The following is a 27,125-nucleotide window of genomic DNA, read 5'->3' on the forward strand; positions in this document are numbered from 1 at the left end:
ATTTGAACGTTATCTTTAAAATCTCTAACGTAACGTTAGGCTAACATTAGAAAACGTTAATTTTAGCTTCTAGCTGCATTGTACATCATGTCACTTAGCTTCATTAACGTATATCTGTAAATAACCGAGATAACAAATGTTAACAATGTTGTGCCGAACGATTCATGTAAATACTGTAACACTAAACAGTGATGGCAATGATATGCAGTTTATCACGTTTACACTAATCTGTAAATTTTTGCCTGGCGCTGAAGCTTTTTATCGACCTTCTCAACAATAAAATTATTAATACAAGCCTCCAAAGCATAGTTAAGGCCCTTTTGGTGACTTTGAGATGATACATAATCTTTCTGTCTATCTATGATATATAATCTTCTGTGAAAATCACCAATTGAAAATCACCTCCTGTGAAATGTCTCCTACTGTGACAGCTGCCGTAGCGTCCGTCCCCGAATGTCGACTGTTTGTCCGAGTGAGTGGAGGGGGCGTGGCTTAGCCATAGGTCAATTGCTTTATACGATAAACGAATTTCACAAATATACACATACAATATACTGTATACAGCACCTCAAATATGATAAATATCAACTCAACCATATGTGCTTAATGACTAACCTTATTGGTTCTTGCATTAAACACTAGAACAAGAACAGTTTTTTCAAGTATTTTCTGTACAACAACTGTGTTGTTGTAGAAACTATTTATGTGGCCATTTTGGAGCTTATAGACCATTTCACAAGATGTAAACAACACTGGTCCAGAAGCACTTCCTGTTTTAGTTTTTTAACACTACATAAAAGCTGGGATAAAATACAACCAACAGAACATATAAAACTGAATCAAAAAGTTAAACAAACATCTTTAAGATGTTTTCTTTACATGTGAAATAAAGAAAACAGTTACAAACTGAAACAGGAAGTGCTTCTGGACCAGTGTTGTTTACATCTTGTGAAATGGTCTATATGTAAACATTGCATGAAAAAGATCAATGTGAAGCTCTCCTAAAAATTATTTTGTTGTGTTCTGCTAAAAATAACAGCATACTGGTTTGGACTGACGCTATTATCAGTGCTCAAATGGTCCAGAACGGTTCAATATTTTAAACTGTAGCCTCACTTTTTATTGTGGTCAGCCACTTCTCACATGTTCTCTGACAAACGCGATCCACTTATCCACACACACAATTAGTACTGGCACCTTTTCCCCCTCTTGAAGCACTGGTTGCTGTGAATAAATAAAGACAGATTTTTCACGTTTTGAGGGAATTATTCCATTAACTTACTTTTTTATTTTCTCTGTAACATTTAATGTCACAACATAGATGGTTCTACTGCAATGATTTATTATGGTTTTATAAAATATTACAGATTATGGGGACTAATGTGTGTGTTCACGATCAGGAGCGAGTTCCAGACAGCCCATCACCCGTCCCCTCTTTGGATGATGGCCACAGGTCAGTTAGCCAGTTATCCTCCAGGCAGAGCAGCAGCGTGTCCAGCTCTCCTGCCCACACAGAGAGCTCTTCTGATCGGCCACGTACGTCTGCCCCACCACATAAAAGTCATTTCTTCTCAGTGTCTTTTTCTAAAGTCTATTGCATATAAATTCAAGATTTTAGTTGTCATCAGTGTCATGTTTGCTGTAATATTACGTATACTTTTACGTTTTTATTTCTCTCTGGATTCTGTCATATATGGCTAAAACCAAACATTCAGTACTAATTTAGCACCACTGAGTTTGGTCCCTGAGCACTTAGCACTATGCTCTTATCATAATGTGAAACTGCACATATAATCTTACAAATGTGCTTTTAGAATTAAGAATAAGGTGATATCACAGAATCTACTAAAAGCAAAGCCATCAGAGTTGTTCATGTGCAATGCTTTAACCGGAACTAAAACTATGCAATTACAGGTAATGCTCTCTACTTTTTTCCAGTCTATCATCAGACGCATTAAAAATCTTACCCAAGATATCAGATATCAGTGGTATGATATAATTTGGGGCTGAATATGTGTTTTAAATCCTATTTTTGAAAAAACTCTTATAATCATTTCTACGCTTTTGAAACTGCTTCTATAATATTTAGTTGCCCTTCTTGTTACGAGTTTTTAAAGCTTGTTCAGTTACCTAATGTTCACATCTTGGATATAAGTGAACCTTTCATTATTGAATTAAAACATCATACACTACATTTTGGGTTGGTAAGATATTTTAATGGTTTTGAAACAAGTCGTATGCTGACTCAGGGTGCGTTTATTTGACCAAAGATACAGTGAAAACTGTTTAATATATTTTAAAAAAGTAATTTATTACTGGAATGTCAATCATTACTCCAGTCTTCAGTGTCACATGATCCTTCTGAAATCATCAGATATGCTTATTTGGTGCTCAGGAATCATTTCTTATTATACATTTTGGAAAAGGTTTAATAGTTTGAACATTAAAATGTCTTAACTGTCACTATTAATCAATGTAATGTGACCTTCCTGAAGAAAAGTATTAATTTATTTCTTAAAAAACAAAAAAAAACAAAAAAAAACTAAATTGTATTTTTTTTATACCTATTATATTAGAACAGTGGGCTTTAAGGATCAGTCTTTGTATTTATGTCCTTTGTTTGTAAAATCTGTTTGTATGCCCCTCCTTTCCCTTTAGATTTACATCAGAATGGGTTTTCTCTTGGCCATGCCTTGTTAGGCCTGTCTCCAAGTGCACCACCAGGACCAAAAGAGGGGGATCTGGCAACCCATGACACGGGCCATGAAACAAAGAGGCATTCTACAGAAAAAGGTTAGATGCTAATATTGTATTCTGTGTTGAATAGCATTTACAAGGGAAGGCCATTCTACAAGTGTAACTACACTTAGCCTACGTACTGTAGTTTCCATGTTTTCAAACATTATCTTTTGCCATTATAAATAAAACATAGTTAATGTGGCTTTTATAAGCTGTTTATTTGAAAAATAAATGATTGATCCATATTTATGCATTAGGAAATAATTACTTAGGTGCATACTGGTGAACAACTCAGATTATCACATTGTTTAAATAGTAAAAAAAAGTGCTTATCTCTGTTGCAAAAACAAATTCATTACTGTGCAGTTCAACAAGGTCAAAAAGTTTAGCAATGACTGCACTTTTACCATTCTTCTAATGCTATAAAAACAAGTTTTGAATTACATTTTAAAAAAAAGGTTCATGGAAAACGCAAGCATTTTCCCTAAACATCTGAAATATTTTCCCTTCAGCTTAGCAGATCATTTATCAGCAATGGTTTAGATTGACTGCAGGAAATGATTGCTGATGTGTCACTTAATACTCAGCATATTTCCTTTCTGTTAATACACGAATCTTGATGTGCGTATTCTGAGAAATCAATGAATACTCTCATTTACAATTCTGTGAAAATTATCCATAGAGGTAGAAATGATACGGTAGTGGGGCTGAATTAGTTAGCGATTTGCAGACCGTGAAGTAATGACCCCCCCACCCCCTTTTTCTACCAACTCCCTTACCCTGGCCCTCCTGGAGGTGTAATTTTCCTAATAACCTCCCAGAACCCTTGTTTGGCTTCTGCGTTTGAAGGCTTTCATTAGGCTAATGAGGACTTTGCAAGGACGAGTTGTCAGCAATTTCCTCATTGTGCTGAGGAGAAAAAGACAGTACACCCGAAATTGGAAAAGTGGGCTTTAGTGTGACTGAATACAGCCTGTCGGGATTTGATGAAATCGTGGAGATCACACAGGTGCTAAAACCTCAAATTTCAAAGGATTTTTACCACTGATACCACTACATCAAACGTGGTGACATTGATGATGAGGTATACTGTGACTAGACATTATACTAGGATTATATACACTGTGTGTGTTTGTGTGTGAAATAAATGAATACTTTTATTCAGCAAGAATGCATTGATCAAAAGTGATAGTAAAGTCTATTTATATAAATAGGAATAGACTGTTCAATTTAAAATAGACTTTTCCAGGTTTATTTTATTTAGACTATTTCGGGTGTACTGTCTTTTTCTCACAGATTTTTGTGGTATACAGCACTTTGGAAACCTTATGTTTGTTTAAATTGTGCTATATAAATACAGTCGATTGGATTGGATTGGATTAAAATAAATGCTGTTTTGTTTTGAACATTTTATTCACCAAAGAATATTATGGTTTCTACAAAAATATTAAAGGGTTAATTCACCCAATAATAATCACTCACCCTCATGTCGTTCCAAACCCGCAAGACCTTCGTTCGTTCGTACACAGTTACGTCACGGCACTAGCTGGAGGCAAAACAAAGTGAAAACTGGAGGCGGCCAACACAAACCAGCACAGATTCGGCTACATAATAAGGAGCTTAAATTACTTTTATTATTAATAAATATCATCTTATTGTGTTGTTTGGTGCAAGTATCAATGAAAAATGAATATGTTTTATTTCTAGAAAATATTCAAATGATTAAAATCGCACCCTAATGTCACTCTTTACATTGTCGTCTTCTCTGCGCTGGCTAGGCAGAACTGCAGATCGTACACACAAGTCTTGTACATGAGCATTCAGCGCATAGTTATAGGCATATAAAGATTTATATGCCCTCAGTTTCTCTTTACGATCGGTTTCTCTATAAGGTAGGTGTAGAAGTCAGGCCACTCAACCGAGGTTACGTAACGTTAATCCTGTCAGATGGTCCATGCATTGAGTGAAGCGTGTAGGTGGCCACGGGTCGGCCAATCTGGTTCTGTCCATTAAAATTAACTTTTGAAAATAACAATCACGGTCCTGGACAATGAGTGACCTTACATTAAGATAAAATCTGATTTTCTTCAGTCATTGTTAAAAAAACAAGCTAATAAAACTGGCTAACTCGCATTAGTGAAGCGGCCAGAGGGATGTTTCTGCCTCCACTTAAGCTCCGCCCACATAAAAACGTCACCATGTTTACCAACTGAAAAGGGGTCTATAGACAGGAATGTTATTACCAGAAAGGTGGTGAAGATAAAATAGTCCAAGCCACTACAGTGGTTCAACCTTAATGTTATGAAGCGACGAGAATGCTTTGTGTGCGCAAAAACAAAACAAAAATAATTACTTTATTCAACAATTTCTTCTCTTCCGCGTGAGTCTTTTTAATGATGTATTTACTACCTTTCTGGGCCCTGTTATTGGTTATGATGTTGCAGTCTATAGGGGGGTCAGAAAGCCCTCGGATTTCATCAAAAATATCATCATTTGTGTTCCGAAGATGAATGAAGGTCTTACAGGTTTGGAACGACATGAGGCTGAGTAATTAATGACAGAAATGTAATTATTGGGTGAACTAACCCTTTAAGCAGCACAAACACCAAAACAGCATTTTAGATTGGTTGTTAGCATCAAAAAGCAAATTGCATTTAGATTTTTTAAAGGTAAATAATGGCTAAATGTAAAATATGTATTTAGATTTTCATCAAATGTCAAGAAGACTACGACTAAAGCAACAAATTGTGTAATCAGCACTTACCGTTTGAATTTCCATGCATGTCAATATGTCAATGACAGTTGTTTGACTGGCACAGGACTTGACAAAACAAACAAAAGAGTTAACTCTGAATTTAGAGCTATTTTAAAATGTCTGTCAGTGTGGAAAGATAAGTTTTGGGACCAGATTGTGCAGTTATGACATCAAACAGCAAGGGAGTTATGCTCACCATATAGCCAAATCATGACCTCTTTACCATACCATACCATACCATACCATTTTTTTTATTTTTTATTTTTTTGTCTGAAACCATAATGATGATTTGGTCTTCTTGTTATTAGGAGAGTGGACTGCATCAAAATGGTATCATGTCATCAAATGCGAGCATGGAATTAATCCAATCTGTCAAATAAGAATGAAGTGTGTCATTTTAATTTAGGTCAAATGTTTCTTGAAATGTAATTTTAACTGATTTTCTTCATTTTTAAAAAAAAAAAAAATTTCACAGAAGGCTGCATAAGTTTGAACAGTTAAGCTGACTATCATAAAAAAAGATGTCCTATCCTTTAACTAGTTTTGATTTTGAAGATAGCCCCATGGCACATTTACAGTCCTGCTGAGCTCTAGTGAAGTTTCGTCTCGATTTTTATGCATGCTTATTTTTTAAAACTTCAAAAAGTTGAAGTTCTTCTCCCTTTGTAGAACGTCATTCTAGACTCCCAGTCACTGTCAGGACACCTTTACCAGTCACTAGACTGAAGGATAACTTCCACCTTCATGTTCCTGAAATTAATCTTTAGGGGCAGAGCTGAAAAGTGGGAAGATCAGAAGTTGTATCTCTTCTTTATAGCTTGTCAAAGACAGAAGAGTTCAAAGACGATTCCTTTATCCATCTCAGAGCTTTTCAACCTTCATTCACTTTCCGCTCGCTCTCTTATGCTGACTGTAGAGGACTTTTGCAGTGGACGTTGGGGTTCATTATCCCAGGGAATCCACAACAAGAGGGGTAAAAAAGTGACCTTGGTTGAAGAGATGCATTTATGATCTAAGAGGCTGCCAGGATTATATATTTATTTATTGCTGGAAAGCAAGTGCACAAACCATAATAATTCAATGGAGGATCAATCAGATTGGAAGGCACAGGGAGAGATGGAGAAGAGAGAAGAGAGTAGTGCTAACTCAGCACTGATTGTCCCTCCGGGGCACCGTAGTTCAGCTGCACGGACCAAGCTTCCTCCCGCTGAGTGCTCCAGCGGCCGACACTAATCACATTCCAGCAGACACCGTGCTTTTAGGAACCCTAGAGGAGAGGAGAGGGAGGGAGGAAGACTGGCAAAGAGAGGTAAATCGACAGTGAGGGGAGCTGACAGTGAGCGAGAGCCAGTGGAAGCTGGAGACCGATTGTTTTTCCTCTTTGAAACACCTTGAATGTGACACAGGCATCTCTCTTTCTGCCAAAGATGTGAAGATCAGATAGTGTGAGATTAAGATGCTTTGGTCAGCTAAGTGAATCCGCAGAGATAAGGGAGGGGTGAGTAAATCTAATCAGACCTTATCAGGCGTAGGGGAAGGTGAGATTTTGAGCACCTACTTGTTTAAATGGATCCTGAGATATATACTTTAAATATAGTATGGGTAAAGACAAGAGCTGTGCAGAGCTTTTTAATGCATTTTTCAAAGCAAAGGTCATTCAAAACTAAAAAAGGAGAGATGCTTTTGGGGGTTAAATGATTAAAATGGAGCATATAGAAAGAAATAGATACAGACAGAAGAGTAGACCGAACGAAAGACTGAGAAAGACAACGAGGTTGAGCTCATAAACTTTAATATGTCTGCTTAATATATCTGTGACATCGTCGAAAGCATGACTGTGTATCACCTCACCACACCGGCTCTGTCAAATCAGACCCGAAAATGTAAATTGTTTCATGTTTAATGACGTTAAAACGATCGAAAACGAAAATTTAAGAAAATTAATAATCCAAAGTGTTTTTTACAACAACAACAAAAAATGTGTTTCAAATAAATACTTCTATTAATTCTAATACTTTCAATTCAACAAAAAAATCCTGGAAAAGTTTTTACAAAAATTTTAAGCAGCACAACATTGATTGCCTGCATAAAATTTATAAAATATAAATTTCAATAAAACTTTCCCAATACAGGAATACATTTCTTAAATAGAAAATGGTCTTTATAAAATTTCACAATATTTCTTATCTTATTATAATATAAATGCAGCCTTGGTGAGCACAAGAGACTTCTTTTAAAGGGGTGGTGTAATGATATTTTCATATGATGTAAAATAAGTATCTGATGTCCTCAGAGTATTTATGAATTTTTGCTTAAAAAAGCATGTTAAAATTATCACTTTTTGAGGGTGAGTAAAAATGAACCAGTTTTGTGTCTATCTCTTTAATTGCAAATGAACTGCTGCTCCCGGCACAGGGGGAGGGGCTACAACAGTTTGTGTCCTGAAAATCTCAAAAACTTTTAGCCTTTTATGTTCAAACAAGAGTTGGACAAAGATTGAGAGACTTAATATGTGACAACATATAGACAACATTTCTGAATGGTTAGTTGATGAATTCATGTTGCTTATGTGTAGTTATCTTCTAGTCATTGATTAGCATATTCTGTCATGATAATCTATAAATAGTGTTCTCGGGGGTGGGGTTTATGTAAATTTTAGGGTTGATGTCACTTACCCGGGAGGAATGTTGTGTTGTCCCTACTGGCCGTTTGTTGTAGTCCTTAAAAACCTATTTCTTTAAAAGAGAATATCTCCTTTTGCGTTGAATTTTAAACGTCGTGTCTTTGCAGATGTTGTTAATGCTCAAACAGCAACATTACACACTAACTAATGTTTAAAAAGTGAAATCATAATCAGCCTCCCCTTTAAAAACATTAAAAAAATCTTACAGACCCCAAACTTTTCAACTTTTTTTAATCCATTAAACAATCTGTGGGGACGGATCGGATAGTTTTAAACTGTGAATGTAAATTTACATCCACGTGGACAGATTTATAAACTGTGCGCAGTTTTGTAAAACTATGCGCACGGTACAGTTTATTTTTCTTCTGTAATGAAGCTTTGTCCATCTAGTGTTGGTACTGCGTCCAAATAAAATCTGACTGAAAGCTCATTTTTGAGATATCAACCTAAAATTTGGAACACAACTTCTTCAGATTTTTGGCTTACATTTTCTTGCAGTTATAGTGTAAAATATATTTTGTAATTTATATATTTTATATAAAATAGAAATAATTATATTTTTACATTGTTCATTTTCATAAGCTCAAACTTATAACTTTTTTTTTCTGTTCTACTTTCATAATTTCATAATACTTTAAAACAAAACCAAATACTGTAGGTCTATATTCCAAAGCATTCTTGAATTACAACCATTTGAATAGTGATTTTCATGAAAAAATGGGGAGTGACAGTTAAAGGGTTAAAAAATATTAAATTATAATATCTATATCTAAAATATTTAACATATAATCAATATATAAAACTCTCTTACGGTCTAGTCAGTATCAGTCACGATGGTCCAGACTCGCACGTATTTTCATTTTAACGTCACACCTAACCAGAAAAAAAAAAAAAAAAATCTGCCATCTGGGTCAGAGCCAATTAGAAGCAGGGTGGGAAAAAACTGGGTGGGAAAAAACTCTTTGAATGGGGAAAGGGAGAGAGGTTACAAGCAAGACAAACTCTTACGTTAAAATAACGTAGAAAATATCTGCTTGGCAATGAGCTGGGAACAAGCCAAAATAAGCAACTACACTTTAGAAACAAGCCCAAAAAAAAAACGTGACCTGCGACTACCAATATTTACAAGCGACTTGACAGAAGAACAAGTCGCTTATAATAAGCGGACTTGGCAACACTGGCGCTATCCCATGAACGGCTTTATATGTTAAAGCCACACCGTGGAACTCTTCAACCTTTATAATATATTACCAAAACCCATTGAGATGGTAGATCGACTTGCAATAGGTTGAATGACGCATCTGCCGTCTCCTGAAGGTGTCTGTATCGCTTTTACTTGCACTTTGTAACTTCGGGTTTCGGGTAGGAACCCGAGCATAAAAAGAACTACAAAATTCGACCGCTTTACGGCATACGTCACTTCCCCCACCACCCACAACTTCCTCAGAATCTAACGTTAGTGCTCAACTCGCGTTTGATTACCGTCTGTATATTGTCGTCATGCCGAACAACAGCTACAAGGAAGAAGGCAACGGTTTTATCAGAGAAAAACTAAAAAAGAAAAGGGGAGAGTGACAAATTAAAAGCCAGGACTAGGATTAACACATTGGTCCAGCTTTCGCTTCGCTCGCTGGCGTGAGCTAACGGAGGAGAAAGAGTGCTCGACCGATGCGGACGCTTGCCTGCACAAAAATGCCGTTTCTAAGGTAACCCAGATAAATTCATATAAGCAGTGTAGTATTTTCTGGTATTCCAGCCAGAGCTGATGGTGTTATGAGTGTAATGAAATGCCCACAGCCCAGTGTTCATTTCTACAAACACAGCCCGCCTCAGTGCAGGGCTCGCACTAATAAAATCAGCTCATGTCAAATATAACGTTAACGTTACATTAAATGTAGTGAACGTGCCCACGACTCAGTAGTACCCACAAACACTAACATTACACACCACATGTCCCACGGTTTCTGTAAAAATAAACCAACACACATAACGTTATAGTCAGCTCTGGCCGACGGTGTTTTCAGTGCAGTGAATGTGTCCGCTGTCCCGCACTCACATTCACTCACAGACATGATAATCCCCACGGGGATCACCCCGCTCGCTCTCTCTCTCAGCCAGCTGCTAGGGAATAAAGCGCGGCAAGGCTGCCCGGCCCGCCTCATACACTGCAAGCACCATAGACAGTAAAAGCACAAGCACACACAATCTAAAGACACGGGAGGCTGACCGTTTGACTGTTGACTTTAATTTGCGACAGTGCTGCGGAGCTTGTGGCCTCTAGGGACGCTGGACGTGAAAATTACATGTCGAGCACCATCTAGTGGCCAAAAAGTTCCGCAGTGTGGCTTTAAAATCAAGATTTTACAATTGATACGTGCCGAAACTGGAAGCTACAAAAGCTATCAAATGGCTTCAGAACATATTATTTACTCTCACATCCAGGGCAATAGTCTGTTCACACATAATAATGCTATAGAATGGTGCAGTGAATAATTAAAGGGACTATCCCTCTGGAGAAACCTGCAGTTAAGTGCTTTGGTCAAGGGAACAATTGCCATTACACGTGTCTTTCTCTTTGGTGGGATCATACAAGCAACCTTTCAACCTGAGCATTAACACTTATGACACACCACCACAAATTTATTAAACAAAACCGTTTAGCATTACAGTGTAGAGTATCAAGCTGACTGTCTGTAGTTAGGGAGACTTAGTGATTTTAAGTTTTTCTTTTGATGCAGTCTTGCTGATAAGACAATTTTTATAGTAGTACAATCATTTTGAACTTCCGTGCCCTACCCTACAGTATATAATTGTAATGCCAATGCCATATGGCAGGTCAGTATTATGCTAATAGATCAGCTGTGTTAGAACAGAAAGTCACCTTTCTCTGGCTTCCCTGCTGACATTTTTTATTAGCATACACAGATTACCACTACAGAACTATGGATACCTGCATAAACCCCATGCTTTAGTACAGCCCTACAAAACGAACAGAGCCCATCTGGTCTCACTGTGCAAATGTATTAAAACAGCTTTGATAGGTACAATAGTGCCTTATAGGCTGAAGAAATAGTCTAATGGAGAAAACGAGAGAAACCCTGCATAGGTGTAGATATGAAAATGTAAAAATATTGATTAGCTAATATTGTCACGGAACAGTTACAAAAGTGGAGGGGAGGACTCAAGTGCAGAAAAGGATGATTTATTTACAAAAGAAAACACAAAGCAAAATCCCACAAGGGGGAAAACACCATAAATGGGACATGAAACAAAACTGAACTCGAAGAACAAACACTTACTCTGAACACGAAGACCATAACTGGGAAACATATGACAACGATCCAACAAAGACTGCAAACAAGAGGAGACTTAAAAAGGGAACAAATCAAGACGGAACAGGTGGAAGAACTCAAACACTAATCAGGTAACGAGGGGGAGGGATCAAACAATAACGAGAGCACATGGCCCAACATAACAAAGACACCCAAGTGCAATACAAGACAGGACAGACATGTGACATTACCCCCTCCCTACAGAGCGGCTACCAGACGCTCCATCAGGCGGGACAGACCAGGGCGGGACGGGAGGGACAAAGCGTTTAGTCCTGGGTGACCCGGGAGAAACACAAAGTCCATGAGGCGGCCAGGGCGAAACACAAAGTCCATCAGGCAGCCAGGGCGGTGAAGACCCCTCGGGCGGCCAGGGCGGAGCAGATCTCTCGGGAGAAGACCCTTCGGGTGGCCAGGGCGGAGCAGAACCCTCGGGCGGCCAGGGCGGTGCAGACCCCTCGGGCGGCCAGGGCGGAGAAGACCCCTCGGGCGACCAGGGCGGAGAAGACCCCTCGGGCATCCAGGGCAGTGAAGACCCCTCGGGCGTCCAGGGCGGAGATGCATTTTGGGCAGCAGACACCGGCTCGGGAACAGACACCAGTTCGGGAACAGGCACTGGCTCAGGAACAGGCACTGGCTCTGCCTCCGGCTCTGGAACAGCAGCCACTGACTCAGGAACTGCCGACACCGGTTCAGGAACAGCCACTAAAACAGAAATGGTCACAAGGACAGATACAAATACAGAAATAAACACTGGGTCCGGAAACCGACATGGGCTCCAGCCCTGGAACAGGCACTGGCTCTGCCTCCGGCCCTGGAACAGCTGTACAGCTCTGGAACAACATTGGCATCTCCAAGATCCAAGCCAGACACTCCAGATAGTCCATCACAACCTTGGTGGCCATGCCAAAGGGGATCTCTGGCTCTTTCCCAGACGGAACGTGATCAGTCTCTCGCTGGGCAGACGGGACGTGGACGGTCTCTCGCTGGGCAGACGGGACGTGGACGGTCTCTCACTGGGCAGACGGGCGGTGTACTCCTTTTCCGTCCGTGGCAGCAAGAAGTTGGCTCTGAGCTGTCCCTCACTGGCCCAGGATCGAAGGGGGGCCAGGATGGAGAGTGATGTTGAACCTCTTCTCGACCACCTCCTCCTCCTCTACGACCTCCCCGGGTCCCACGAAAAATGACCAGGCGGGTCCCCTGAAAATCTCTCCTCTCCCGCTCCGTGGCTGGGGAAGAGAAGTTCGAAAACCCACCACTGGAACCAGGGTTTGACGAAGTCCTTCTGTCACCACAGATAGAGGAGAATTGGGTCGATCCAAATGTAGCGATAGCGTAGTCCGGGCAATCCAAGTCATTGTCATTGTCAAATATTACCTTAAAATGGCATCTTAGGTTACTGGTTTTATTCAAGGAAAAAATATTATTTATCACTGAACCAACCTAAATAAATTAATTTACACCAACAAAACTCAGTTTTAATGGGTTAAATCTAGTAAAATTAGCTCTTTAATATAACAGTTGCAGGTCACAGCGTGCGAAATGTACTGCCAGTTTACAGTGAAATACTGGTAATGCCAGTTTTAATTTTACCACTATTGCTTTACCATTATACTTAGGGTTTATTATTCTATAAATGTTCTTTTTTTAAAGCAATGATGTGCAGAGGTAGTGAAATAGGCAAGGTAAGTTGCACAGTGTAAATGTGCAAATATTAATATAGCAAAGTTCATGTAAATGATGTAGTACTGAATTTTAGACTGTAATTTTCCACCAAATTAAGATAAAAATCAAAAATTACAATATTAAATGGTGTGTTATTCATAAAGATTAGACTAAGGCACATTAAAGATTAAGATCATATTGGTAAAGCGGCAGAGATGAGAGGAGGAGTGAGATGAAATTGTCTGATCGAGACACTGGTGTTTCTGTTAGTTCTGGATAGCAGGAGGCCTAATACATTAGCAAACTCTTTGAAGTGAGTGACAATGACGAGATCAAGGCTTCGGCCCTGATCAAAAACAACATTTCTTGGTGCTCTGTATCTGAAAGCCTTTTCCTGTGCTTTAAGTGCTCTCAGGTTTTTCTTCACGCTAAGCCTTCTGATGACATGGGATTGTTAAGTAAGGACCCATTGAGAAGTTTTACAGTATTGTCACAAGTGATACATACAAAAGTTTATTTGATAAATACATCTTAATTCATCATATGATAATCCTTTATATCTCAGCGGTCCTAGGATCCGCCTTATGAATGTCATAATACAGATACTTTAGATAGCGGGAGTATCTGCTGTGGCCTAAGTTAACTGAGATTTACTTGCCCTTAGAATGCAAAACTGAACTAGAACTGATCTGTTGTGTCTTATTGAAACTAAGTAGATTTAACTGCCTTTTCCCAGCAAATGAATGGGCTGACATTTGCAGTGCATTAGAAACAAAATAGCATTGATGTGTACTGACCTTGAGTCATTATGACACTAGCATTTTGTCCTCAAGACTCGTGGCTTTAACACTGAGTGATATGAAGATGTGGGGTATTTCACAGTGTGATTTCTGCTAGTGTAAGAATTTCGGCTAGAATTTTGAGGACTCTGTAAAGGTGTTTGAAAGCATCACAGTTTTCAAATATTGCTGCTGTCAGACAAAAACCCTGTATCTCCATATTTTGCTTCTTCTATTTGTCCTTAAATCAGTTTTTGCAAAAGTGGTCACTGCGGAGCCAAATGATGTCCAGCTCCCCTTCTCTGGATGTAATGGGTGGAACTTGACATAGACCTTGACATAATTGGTGGACTTCTGTTTAGCGATAGTGTTAGGGATAGAGTGTGTTTGAAAAGTCTAGCTCCACCCATTATGTCCATTAAAGGGGAGCTGGATGTCAATCTCCACCCATTGGATCTGCAGGGAGCAGCCTCTCTTAAAAAAAGAGCTTGTGGCTAAACCTTGTTTAGGTGATGGAAAAAAGAGATATAAAGGATTGAGATATAAAGGATTATCATATGATGTATTAAGATGCATTTATCAAATAAACTTTTGTATGTATCATTTGTGACAATATTGTAAAACTTCTCAATGGGTCCTTACTTAACAATCCCATGTCATCAGAAACCTTGTTTAGCCCACATAGCAACAGTATATTATAACCTGTTGATTGATGAAATTGTAATACGATGCACTTACTGCCTCAGTTACGGCTGCACAAATGACTGACAAAACATATATGTTTGCAATACTCTGGTCAAAAACCTTGTAACTCCATTTGAGCTTGATTTTGGTAAAATGTTAATAATTTAATCACACACATGCAAGTATCTGACTATACATAAAGCCACAATGTCAACTTTAAAAACACTGTGATTCATTATTTCAAAAAATGCAGTGTTTTTTCCATTTCCTGAAGCGTAGCATTTTTGGAGAGACAAGGATTCCGCCTGACAGGGGCAATATCAGAAACAGTGTAGGAGGAGGAGAAGGTCCCCTTGTAGAAACACTGTTTGAAAATTGTGGGCGGTGAGATTGTTCAATGTTTTTGACAAAGTCTTTATGCTTATTAAGGCTGCATTTATTTGATAAAAAATGAAATATAAACATGAAGGGACATGGCGATGCAAAAAAAAATATTAAATGGAAGGAATCCGTATATTTCAATGCTTTTGTATTTTCTCGCTAAAGTTTTGCATTCCCCCAAGAAACTTGGCATTCATTCGCAATACCTTGTAAAATGTTTGTAATTGCTCGAAGAGAACGCAAAAGTTTTGTGAGCGAAAGCAGAGAGAATTTTTCCTCCCATCTCAGTTTTCACCATGTCCCTTTAGGGGCTCAATAAAACACTTATACTGTGAAATGTTATTACAGTTTAAAATATTTTTTTCTATTTTGATATATTTTAAAATGTAATGTATTCCTTTGATGGCTTTGGCAAAGCTTTTCCCCCCACCATAATTACTCCAGTTTTCAGTGTCACATGAGCCTTCGGAAATTTGATGCTCTAGAAACATTTCTTATTATCAATGTAGAAAACAGCTGTGCTGCATAATATGTTTGTGGAAACTGATTCTTTGATAAGTAGAAAGTAAAAACATTTCCGTATAATACACATCATCATTATTAATGTCTTTACTGTCACTTGTATCAGTTCATCCTTGCTGAATAAAAAAGTTTTGAAAAGTTGTATTGCTTAAAAAAAGTTATTAATGTGCTCTTGTTATAGAAGAGAATGTCCTTTGCACACCCACATCCCGAGACAGCTATGAGAGAGTGTCTCATTCCGGGCCAACATTACCCCCAGGATTCCCTGCTCCGCTGCTCTTTCCTGAGGGCCTGTCCTCTATAGAAACCCTCCTCACCAACATACAGGTATAAAGCTATTAAAAAAGATGTATTTCAGTATAGTTTGAACAAAATTAGAGTAAAGATTCACCCTGATAAGTGTATAGCTCAAATTTCAAGCCTGTTTCCTCTTTTCCAGGGTCTGTTAAAGGTGGCTATTGATAATGCGCGGACGCAGGAGAAGCAGGTGCAACTGGAGCGCACAGAGCTGAAGATGGAGCTGTACAGGGAGAGAGAACTACGTGAAACGTTGGAGAGGCAGCTTTGCGTCGAGCAAAAAAACAGAGGTGAATAGCTGATCTGAGACCAGTCTGTTGAAAATGTGGGGTTTTGTGTCGAATCCTGGTCAGGTCAGGTCGGTTAGCTTTTTAAAACCTTTGCCCATCTACGATAATGCTAAATGTTTAAAGGAATAGTGGTAACTACAATAAGATTCATTAGTTAACATGAACTAAGAATCAACAATGCTTCTACAGCAATAGTTTATCTTTGTTAATATTAATTTCAACATTTACTTATACATTAATAAAATCAAAGGCTGTATTTGTTAACATACAGTGTAGGTTAATGCAACAGGAACTAACATGAACAAACAATGAACAGCTGGATTTTTATTAACTAACATTAACAAAGATTAATAAATACTGTAACAAATGTTTTGCTCATTGTTAGTTCATGTTAGTTAATACATTAACTAATGTTAACTGATAAACCTTATAGTAAAGGAATAGTTCACCAAAATAACTTGGGCAAACAATGATTAACTTTGAGAGAACTGTCCCTTTAAGGTTTGGAATATAGGTCAATGACATGTTGATGATTTTTTTGGTCACTCTTTATATTAGGTGTCTTTAACTACTATTCACTTTTTATAAAAATGTTTGATACAATCTACTTATTGTTTTATGTTATATTGCAAAACACTGCTATTGAGGTGGGATTTGTGTAAGTTTAGGCACAGGTTTGGTGTCATGGTTTGGTTTAAGGGTGGGTTAAGGGGTAGGGAAATGTCAATAGTTATAATTATAGTTATAATTGCAAAAATTAAAAACATGTACACATTAAATGCATTTTATTCAATTATTAATTTAAATGTTATTACTTAGTTGTTAAAAACACTTAATATATAGTGGGACATTTTTGTCTATTATTAATACTAAAATCATTAATGATTTTAGTACTAATAATTTTAGTATAATTTTTATTTTATTTTTCAGATCTATTTATTTAGGAAAAAAAACATATGAATGCAATTAAACATACAATGACACATTTTGTGTAAAACTGAAAAAACAAAAGTAAAAAATGGGGATATATCACAGAGAGGAACATGACTGTTACAAAGTTGATATATTTTCTTGATAATTTAACAGATTATCAAATTAATAATGGATAACCTTTTATGGCAAAGTAAGTTTAGTTTAGATAGTACCATTAAAGTTGGTGTGACTCCCAAAAAATGTAATATTTATGAATTATTAATGCATGATATTTGAAGAAAAAAAAAACCTTGAAAAATACATTTAAAACTTAAATAATAATTGTGAGCATTCACATCTATTCAGGGTGTAAGGACATATGTAATAACTTTTTACTTGATGGTAACTACAAATGTCCATCCACAATTCAAACCTTTCTGCACAATGGTTTCCAAACCATATTAAACATAAATACAGAAAGTGCATTTAAAAAAAAAATCAAAAAATCTTGGCACATGTTTTGTCCTTTTCTTTATCATGGACACTCAGTCCTTGTTCGCTGGATGTTTGTGCAAAAAGGAATGCAGTGCCTTGGCAACATACGTGTGCTATCATCATGCATTACAGATGATTGACGACACATCTGCAAGACAAGCCCCTGTGAACTTGTGTTATAAAAAGAGCTTATCTTCAGTTACATGTAATGTTTTCTGTCCACATCACAAAAACAAGCAAAGCAGGTTCTCACATTTAACTGTCCCGCATTTGATCTTTCAGGTTTACTAACAAATAAATTTACTCTCAATTTAATCTCTTAATCTTCTGTTCTCCAGAATGTACGTACAGTCGTTGTCTACTAATCAGAAACCTCCGAGGCAGCCGTAATAAAACGGCGGAATCATTAAAAAAGGTGACAGGGCAACATGCACCATTAATGAATGTTGTTTAATTAGAGAGCCTCTCATCTCATATTCTCCTGTCGCCCGCATTGTGCTCCAGCTAGTCATGTTACTGCAAATTCAGCACTTTCCTTCAGCCACACACACACACAAACACACACACATATACAGACACAGAGAATTACCCTTTGTAATTACGAGTACATATTATGATATTACTGTGAATGATTTATTATCAGCGTAAACAGAATTGCTGTGTTAATATTCGCTGCATCACATTTGATGAGGATAATGAATCTCCTGCATAATTCATCAAATCATCCGCTTCTTCCATTAGTGAGAGATGTCTTTATACTCCAGCCAACTGACTTCGAGTCAGTTTCCGTGTTTTACACCCAGTGGTCAGAGGAAAGAGTAAAAAGATGAAGGTTGGTCCTAGATCACTCAAAGAGGAAAGGCTCACAGCTATCGGACAGAAAGCTGTTCTTTCTTTCTTTTTTTCCTGCTGACTGTGCTGTCTGAATTAAGCTCTTACTGCAAACTGGAAAATTAACATGTTCCACTGGGCTCCAGCCTAGTTTCACATTAGATGTGCATTATATTAGACACAGTATTTAAGGCTGAATAAGGGCATGTGGAACAGCTTTTCATGGTTTGCTATAATTACTGTTTGCTGTGATGTGGGATTTGATGTAATAATTTTTCTATTATCCAGTGGCATAAAGTTTTTCCAAAGTCATTTTTCAAAGTTTAATGTGTTACAGCAGGCATATACGATGTCAGATATGTACTATTTAAAATGTAAAAAAACAAACAAACAAAAACAGTTCTGTCATGACAACTCTTAGAGTGTTTTGTTTAGCGTGGTAATGGATATGACAATGGCCATGGGAATATATTTGGTCTTGGCAGAATAGATCTGCTATGCTGATTCTCCAGAGCAAGTACGGGATTTGCTATTGCCAATATACAGTATATGACATTCTGCTGTGAACAAGTAAGACATGCTGCTGCTGTACAGTATAGCATACATGAATTACCCCCCGAAGATCTATAGGTGGAGCTGGGTTTCTGAAAGCATGCTGCAAATTGCTAAAGCAAACGCTGACCCAGAGTCTTGCTGTTACGGTAGCCAGCCCTTCTGGAATATCCTTACTCCAGTTTCAACGCCTCCTTTTGCATGTTTAGGGACTCATATTATTGCTTCCTAGTATGTAGGACTGCTGCTGATTGATTGCTGATTGACTATCACCTGTTCTGATTCAACTCTGATTAGTTAACCTATATCTGGCTTGTTAACCTGGTGTCTGTTTGTGAAGGATTGTTTCACTGTTGTGTGCATGTCTGAGCATTCCTGGTTTTCCGTGCCTATCTGTGTCTTGACGCTTGCCTTGGTGTATATCTGTGATTGTCTGCAGCCTGCCTAGTGACCCTCTGCCTGTTTTTGGATTCCGTTTGCCTGCAGCCCGCCCTTGATCTTCAGCCTGGTTATTGACACGCCTTTGTTTAACCCTGAAACTGTTGATGCTGATTCTTTATCTTTGACAAAGTCTTAGATTGGAATAAATTGTTGCATTTGGATCTGCCTCTGTCATCTCCTTCATAACACTTGCACGTAGGCAGTTACCTGCAGGTTCTGTTAATTTTTATTTTTTATTTTTTTTTTTTATGCTGCTTAGCTAAGAGGACCAACAGCCATGCAGTTTACACTGCAGAGTTTTAGGAGAGACAATCACATTTAAATGCAGAGTGAATCCGCTGAAAAATTCCTGATATTTTAATGACAGTAAAGGCTCATATTTGGCTAAATTTAAGCGCTTTGAGTACCTAGAAAAGCACTATATAAATGTAACAAATTATTATTATTATATGTTCTTTTAATTTATAGAGAGTTTTAATTTATTACAGAGAATATATTACAGAGAATTAATTCTTTTAATTTATTACAGAGACTATGCTGTGATGTACTGTATGCACATTTGTTCAAAATATCCCGTATGGACAGGCTGCTCCTTGATAGGCAAAGGCTTTTTATTGTTTACACAATCTTTTTTTTGTCTGTTAATCATCACTGTGTTGGGTTGTGTGTATATTTTTCTTAAATGTATGAACTCAGGATCCCTAATGTTGGCTTGATTGCTTGTGTTACATGAGAAAATGAATAGTTTTATCTCCCTGATGCAGATTAAATGCAGGGGCGGTTTGGGTCGCGGTCTTTATGTCAAACAGGGCAGGTCGGGTAAGAAATTAAATTAGTGCTGCTGTCGGATAATGGGCCGGGTGTTCTGGTAAGTGTTGCGGGTGCAGGTTTACCAAACTGGTAAGAAGGAACCAATCAAACTTGGAGCAGGAATCAGCTGTGCCAAGCAGGTTGAGTTAAGAACCAGAGTTTCATGACAGAACTTTATATTTATTTTAAATTAAAGTAAAGCTGTGAAATATTATTGTGTTTACTGCATTTTTGCTCAGCATGAAGGCTTCTTTCAAAAACACTGACCCCAAACTTTTTAACAGTAGTGCATCCCTATTAGGAACTCTATTATTTAATTTTCCCTGTCCTATTTTTAGCACTGATCCAGAAGCGACTGAAGAAAGAGAAGAAGACCAAGAGAAAATTGCAGGAGGCTCTGGAGGTCGAGTCTAAGAGAAGAGACCAGGCCGAGCAGACACTGCAGAGGACGGCCTCCAGTGAGAGATCACCTATTCAAAACGGTTAGAATGCTCATCTGCCAAAATTCTACTGCTTAAATCGATTTTTGTAGAGACAATTTTCTGCATGTTGAAATGAAATCCTTAAGGTGTCACTGCCACTTAAAAAGGACCACACAACCAAGAAGAAGAGAATACACTGTAAAGCCTTATTAGTTGGCATTAAAGGGTAACGAAACCCCTGGTCAGAGCCTGACTCCACCCACTAGCAATATTTGAAAAATGTTGAAAAAATGGGCAGACCCCAGCGGAGCTAGAGGGGACGAACCAAGGGTGGGGCTGAGAGCGGTGGGGGGGGGGGGGGGGTGGGGGGGGGTGCACCTGAGACCTGCAGTGACTGACAGCTGCTGTCAGACTCTAAAATGGAGAGCGACTGGAGTGACGCAAGTAGCTTTGCAACAGAGCGGTCATTTGAAGTCGAGGACTTTTCTCCCCCTCCTTCACCTGAAGTGGAGGAGGGTAAATTGTCTGTGGACACAGGGCCAAATCCATTCAAGCAGCTGGCTCAAAATACAATCTTAACTCCCGCATCGCGACCAGCATCTGATGAGTTTTGTCGAGTTGATGTCAATAGCGCATGCTCTATGCAGACACATATTCATATTGATATTTTGCAGCTATGTGAAAAAATCCAGCAAAATTCGCCGGCACGTTTGTCGACCCCAGAGGATTAACTTTAGCCTAACCATAAATTGTGATTAAAATATACATGATCACTGACATCAAGTCAAGATGTCGCTGTGGTGGTGGAGTCCATGCAGAGGAGCATTGTTTGGCACTGCGTCGCTTTTCAGCGCGAGTTGTGTGCTGCATGTCCACCTCTATTCTGTTACCATCCTGATCACTTTACTAAAAATCGATAAATCTATGCTAACTTGAAGCTATCCTAACTGTACTATGCTACTAACTAACTAGGCTACACAAAACAATCCAAATAATAACTATATAAATGCTATGCTAAATAGATTCTACAATACTCTATCCTGATCGTTTTCAATACTCGTAATTCCAACTCTTGACTCGCAGACGCAGTGGTTTTGACGAAACAAGATGATTTTTAAACTGCCGAGGGCGTGGTAGCGTAGCTGTAACAAGAGCGTGGTGAGCTGAAACCTGAGTATGCAAAGAACCGCAAACATCCAATAGAAAAATTTAACTGCAGTGGCCACCATTCAACCTGAAGAGGACAGCACTAAGACGTTTTTACACCATATTATATTGTAGAAATAAAACACTTTATACCCAAATGTCAAAAAGGTTACTCGAATCAATGATCAGCATTAAAAAAGCCCCATTCTTACAGATCGTTAACTTAAAAAAAGTTGTTTTAGGGTTTAGATACCCTTTAAAAAAACATGCAGATTCTCTAAAAAAAATTAAAAGTTAAGTGAAATAGCAATAGTACGTTTTACTGACTTTTTTTGTGTAGTTCTTTATAGCTACTCAGAATTGCTATTTTCAACAACTACATTTCAAGTTTTAACTACTTTTGGCTTTATTGGCTGATTTTATTTGTCTTGTGTCACAACAAATACAGCAAATTGTTTTTTTAACGGTCAGAGTCTTGTTAACCTGGTTGTGTTTTACTAGCCTGGTAATACCAAACTCTGCTACTTCACTTTGCTTCGTTGACAGAGTCTGGCAGTGAAATGGCATAATTGAAAAGTCTGTATAGTAGCACTTATCTGAAGAATAAAATCATTGATTACCCATAAGCCAACCACATAATGTTTGGTTATGACGTTTGTTATTCGTCAGCTCAGCCGCATCGAACTTCCACCTTTAAACACAATGTATGATGCGAAAACGAAACCATCGAGCGAAATACCGGAGTTTTGCTGCCTCCTTAACCTGCAACCAAGGGATACACAATCACAACTATCGCCTTGCTGGCCTTTGGCCTGCCCAGTTTCTCGCTGATGATCGGTAATAGTTGATAAATTAAACTTTTACCAAAACCTGTCAGGAGTTGGGCCATGACATCACCTCCATTCAAAATGTTTAACAAACACTCTTCTTGTTCGGGCTTCAGTTTGGAAATGCCAGGAATATTCTCCACAACAGAGCGAATTGCATCCTGTGTTTCTATCTCCGCGGTCATTTTCGAATTCCCCAATCTTAAAGTCCCTGTAAAGGTAATTCTACAAAGAAATTCTAAACACATTATAAATGTTACAAATGTATTGCTAAAACATATTACAAAGACTGTGAACTATGAAGTACTGAAATATGGAGTTAGACCGTTAAATAGTTTTTCACCATTGATATTTTACGGATTCTTTGGGCAGGGCTAAAACAGGGCTCGATGACGCACTGGAGCCCCTGAGCTCGTGGACACGCCCCTACTTGATGACGCACTGTGGTCACTGAGATCTCTCCCCTAACAATAGAGCACATTCGCATTCGCCGCTCAGTCGCGAGTTAGTGTCAGTACTATAGTTACTACAGCCTACAGTTTGCTAGCTGGCTATGCCTTCGACACGGAAGTGCATAGGCTACTACCTGGATCTGATCATGTACAAAACAGATAGGTGTCTTTATTTAAATTTCCTAAAAACGATCACAGCAAGAAGAGGTGGATTCATTTTGTGCAGAGCCAACCTTGATGAAGAGCTGAGGATCACCGCCAACAATACCCGCCTCTGTAGTGATCATTTTACACGGGATCATTTTATAAACTTTCCTCAAAGACAACTGGGATTCACTGATAATCCGCTGTTACTGGTGAACGGGGCCGAAATGTCTATCTTCCGCCTCAGCGTTCATCCTCCCGTCCCGAAAGCAGTATCACCTAATATCACCATCGGCAGCTTTCCCCCCAGCGTTTGAGAACAGAGAAAACTGCTAATTTTTTCAAGATTTTGATAGCTTATTTTATGTACTTGCCGGCTTATTTATCATTAAAATTTGGCTGGGTGGCTAATAACACTTTTTTTTTTTTGGTGTGACAAACTCAGAACACATACTTAATTTTGACTTTACAGGGAGTTTAAACTTGGCGCTTAGCATTTACATCACGGCTCTCGGCCCTCCCTCTGTTCGTTGATTTGCAGACTGAGTACCATAGGCAGTAAAAGAAATGGACAGAGCGATCTAATCGGAACTCCATTGAGACGATTGAAGCCCGTTTTTGGCGATTTTTTAACAATTCCGTCCCTGACGCGCAGACTCAAACAGAGCTTGACTACGTAATGTGACGAGAGCAACCCGTCTGTCTTCTAGTGGCTGTGGCATGAGAAATCTGAATCTTTCCCTTCCAAAACATGCAGAGGCGGAGAGTGTGAATAGGAGCTGTCCATGAGCTAGGAGAAGGAGACAATTCTGCTAGGTATTCTGATTAATTATTTTGTCATTTTGCCTCCACGTTTCTCCGATTGCGCGCGAGCTTCTTCTCCTGTCCATACGGTAATCTCTTTACTGTGCGACAGAGAGTCGCGTGGGTATGACGCAATCGTTAGCCTACTTTCACTAAAACTGCTTCTACGGGGCCATAACATAAGCTACAAGGTAATGGAGCATTTTATACATTGTCGTGTTTCTTTAGAAATAAATAAAGGACAAATGGGGTCTTCAAACGCCTCAGATGTAAAGTTATTCGCTGTCAAAGTGACGCCAAAATGAATGGGAATCAATGGGAATGCTAACGCAAGTGAAGTTCTGCTACAAGATGGCAGCTCCCGCGAGGCTTCAACTTCCGGTCGATAGATTACCCCCTTGCTGAGTACAGAAGCGAACTGAAATAGATCGGAAGTACGAAGTGTGACGTAGTCAGGCTAGTGTTTTGCATGCTGAATGTTGATGTCTGTGTTTGACTGATGCAAGGTCAAATGCAAGATATTGTCACAATTAAAGGGGAAGTATATCAACCCAATTAAAGGTTTGATGTTTCACAAGGTGTTTATGACAAAATTGCAATGAAATTTTAATAGATCATAATTCAATATGAAAAGTACAGTTAATGATGTAGTTAGAAGTTATGTCACCTTTTAAAAGCAATCTATTTATTACTTCTCTTCCTACAATTAACTATGATTTGTGTTGCACCACTGCATCAACTGTAAGGGAATTATAGTAATATAATTATAGTTACAATTATTCCAGGTCTGCCCTATCTGCCATCAGTATTGTAAACTTTATAATGTGTTTTACTTGTGGCAAATAATTTGTAGCCACATTGATAATTGTTTTCATGTTAACAGACCCTCCTCAACATGGAATGGAGACAAACCATAACAGCAACAAAACAGACACTGACAGAACAATACAAGGTACAGATTTCTGATTGGTGATTTGATTATATATATATATATATATATATATATATATATATATATATATACAGTATATATATATATATATATATATATATATATATATATATATAATGTAGACTGAACAACAATGTATCACAAGCCTTTGTTAGAATATTAAACATTTAAAATGTTGACAGTGAAATTAAATTAAATGCCACTGATGCAAAAAGAAAGGAAAAAAGAAAGAAAGACAAAAAGAGGAGCAGTAATTAATGGTCCCTTAATTGTCCTCATGAAATATTTGCATAGGCAAAATTTACATAATCTATGTGTTGTAATTAATCTTTCAAAGGGTTTGCTTTCTCTTTTTGTCTAGGTTAAGAGGAAAGGAAGGGAAGGGCTCTTTTTTTGTTTTCTTTGACATTTATTCAAATACTACATCTTCTCCTTTAGCAATCCTTTCATCTCCCTCTCAGTCCTCATATAATAGATTAGTCTCTTTATTAAATGCTGCTTGCAACATCAACCAAGCTTCATTCACACCAAGATTCATTTTTGCCCACAGATGGAAGGCTCTTTCTAAAGTCCACAATGATGTACTGAAGAACGAAGACAAGGAGTAAATGCATTCATACTGTATAGAAGAGACTGTAGTCAATTGCCTGGTAAATAACATCTGCAATTTTGCTGGAGGACTGATGGAAGACAATGAGGCAATGTTATAGGCTGTTGTCAGTGTGTTGCGGCACAAGGACTTGACAAGATTATTATGGCCATCGAAAGTCAGCATTCAGTCAAATGAAGCGTAAGCCAAGCTAACATCATCAGATGGCAGAGAAGAATGCACCTTGGATAACCATGTTTCTAAGGGACTTTTTCGCAACATTGAGAAATAAAAAAAAAAAAACATTTGATAAAGCATTTAAATCTGCTTGACTACATTGACAGATTAAATATTCAAATCAAACTTTGCCAGTTAATGCCCTTCGATCATTTCACATTTTAAGTCAATTTTAAAGCATCCTTTCCTCAAGGAAGGTGTCCGAAGAGAGATTTCAATTTATTCAGTTATTTATCAAATATAGACGCTGCATTTAAATGCGTACTGTGTATCTGTCTGTTATTTCAAAAAGAAGGTATAGATGTCTAGATTTTTTTTTGTCATTGTTGTACATGGAATCATTGCAGAAATGTCTCAAATCATCAAATATGTACATAAAGTGTAGACATGCTAATGTGCATTGTACGCTGTTGAGTTTTTTTTTTTTGTTCAGTTGCGTTTATTATCCTACCCGACATGGAGAGCATGCTGGCATGTCGTTACTTCTGTCCTGTCCATCTGGAACAAAATAAAGATTTTTCCCACATGCTTTACAAGGGAGACCTTTCAAAACACTGACTGACTGATACTTGAAGTCTACCCACTCTTGTTTTTGTTTGCCACTGGACTGGTAAAGCATGCAATGCATCATTGTTTTGTTTTGTTTATTATTTATCTAAATTAAAATCTATTTTACTCTTTATTTATTTTATTTTACTTCCAAGACATTATTTTTTTATTTGTATTTTATTCTAGTTTTTTTTTTTTTCTCTTTTACCTGACTTTTTATTTATTTATTTATTTTACCTTAAGACATAAATATACTCTTGTTTACCACTGGTAAAAGTTTTTAAAATGTATTTTATTTTAAACTTCCAAGACAGAGTGTCATAGAGATAGACACTTTCACTTTTCTCAAGAGCACATGCACTAAATGTGTTGACGCAGCATTTAGCCAATCACTCAAGCTGTACTGTTTAGCGGTATGCTCTCTCTTTCTCTCTCTGAACATAATAAGAAGCCAGAAGAGATGAATAATTGACTGATTGTTGCATTATTCAGGCCCCTATTGTGGAAAAAAGCCCAGTCTCTGGCACTTTCCAGGTCTCTCTGGCATATTGAATATGAGGTTAAAGTTTCAATCAACCTTGAAAGGGAGAGGCATTTTTCATCGCCTAGCTAGTGTATCAAGTTGGTGCACTCAGAGTTACTATATAGTTAATAATGTGTCTGCTGTACACTATGTAAAAATGAATTACACTAGACCAACGTTGCATTATCAACTCAATCTGACAGGATTGGTAAAATTATTATTTATTATGCAAGTCCAATTAGACTTATTGTGGTGATCCTTAACCCTGATTGTGGCAAGCTGGAATTATCATACTTAAATTGCAGTAACACACAG

At 38.0% G+C, this 27,125-nt stretch overlaps 1 protein-coding gene across 2 annotated transcripts in view; it reads left to right on the forward strand.

Annotated features, from left to right (window-relative positions):
* dachc (dachshund c) overlaps positions 1-26,292 on the forward strand; it is a 73,787-nt gene extending 47,495 nt beyond the window's left edge. The window contains exons 5-11 of one of the 2 annotated variants that reach the window (XM_039657375.2): positions 1,368-1,536; positions 2,659-2,793; positions 15,719-15,864; positions 15,977-16,124; positions 20,504-20,647; positions 24,844-24,912; positions 25,463-26,292. In XM_039657375.2, the coding sequence (XP_039513309.2) occupies positions 1,368-1,536; positions 2,659-2,793; positions 15,719-15,864; positions 15,977-16,124; positions 20,504-20,647; positions 24,844-24,912; positions 25,463-25,500 (849 nt within the window). In that variant the 3' untranslated portion in view covers positions 25,501-26,292. The remainder of the gene's footprint in view (positions 1-1,367; positions 1,537-2,658; positions 2,794-15,718; positions 15,865-15,976; positions 16,125-20,503; positions 20,648-24,843; positions 24,913-25,462) is intronic. The other variant, XM_039657376.2, reaches the window with a different exon arrangement.
* The last annotated feature ends 833 nt before the right edge of the window (positions 26,293-27,125 follow it).

Source organism: Pimephales promelas, chromosome 6 (genome assembly GCF_988280905.1).
Source record: "Pimephales promelas chromosome 6, fPimPro1.hap1.1, whole genome shotgun sequence".
NCBI classification, from domain to species: domain Eukaryota; kingdom Metazoa; phylum Chordata; class Actinopteri; order Cypriniformes; family Leuciscidae; genus Pimephales; species Pimephales promelas.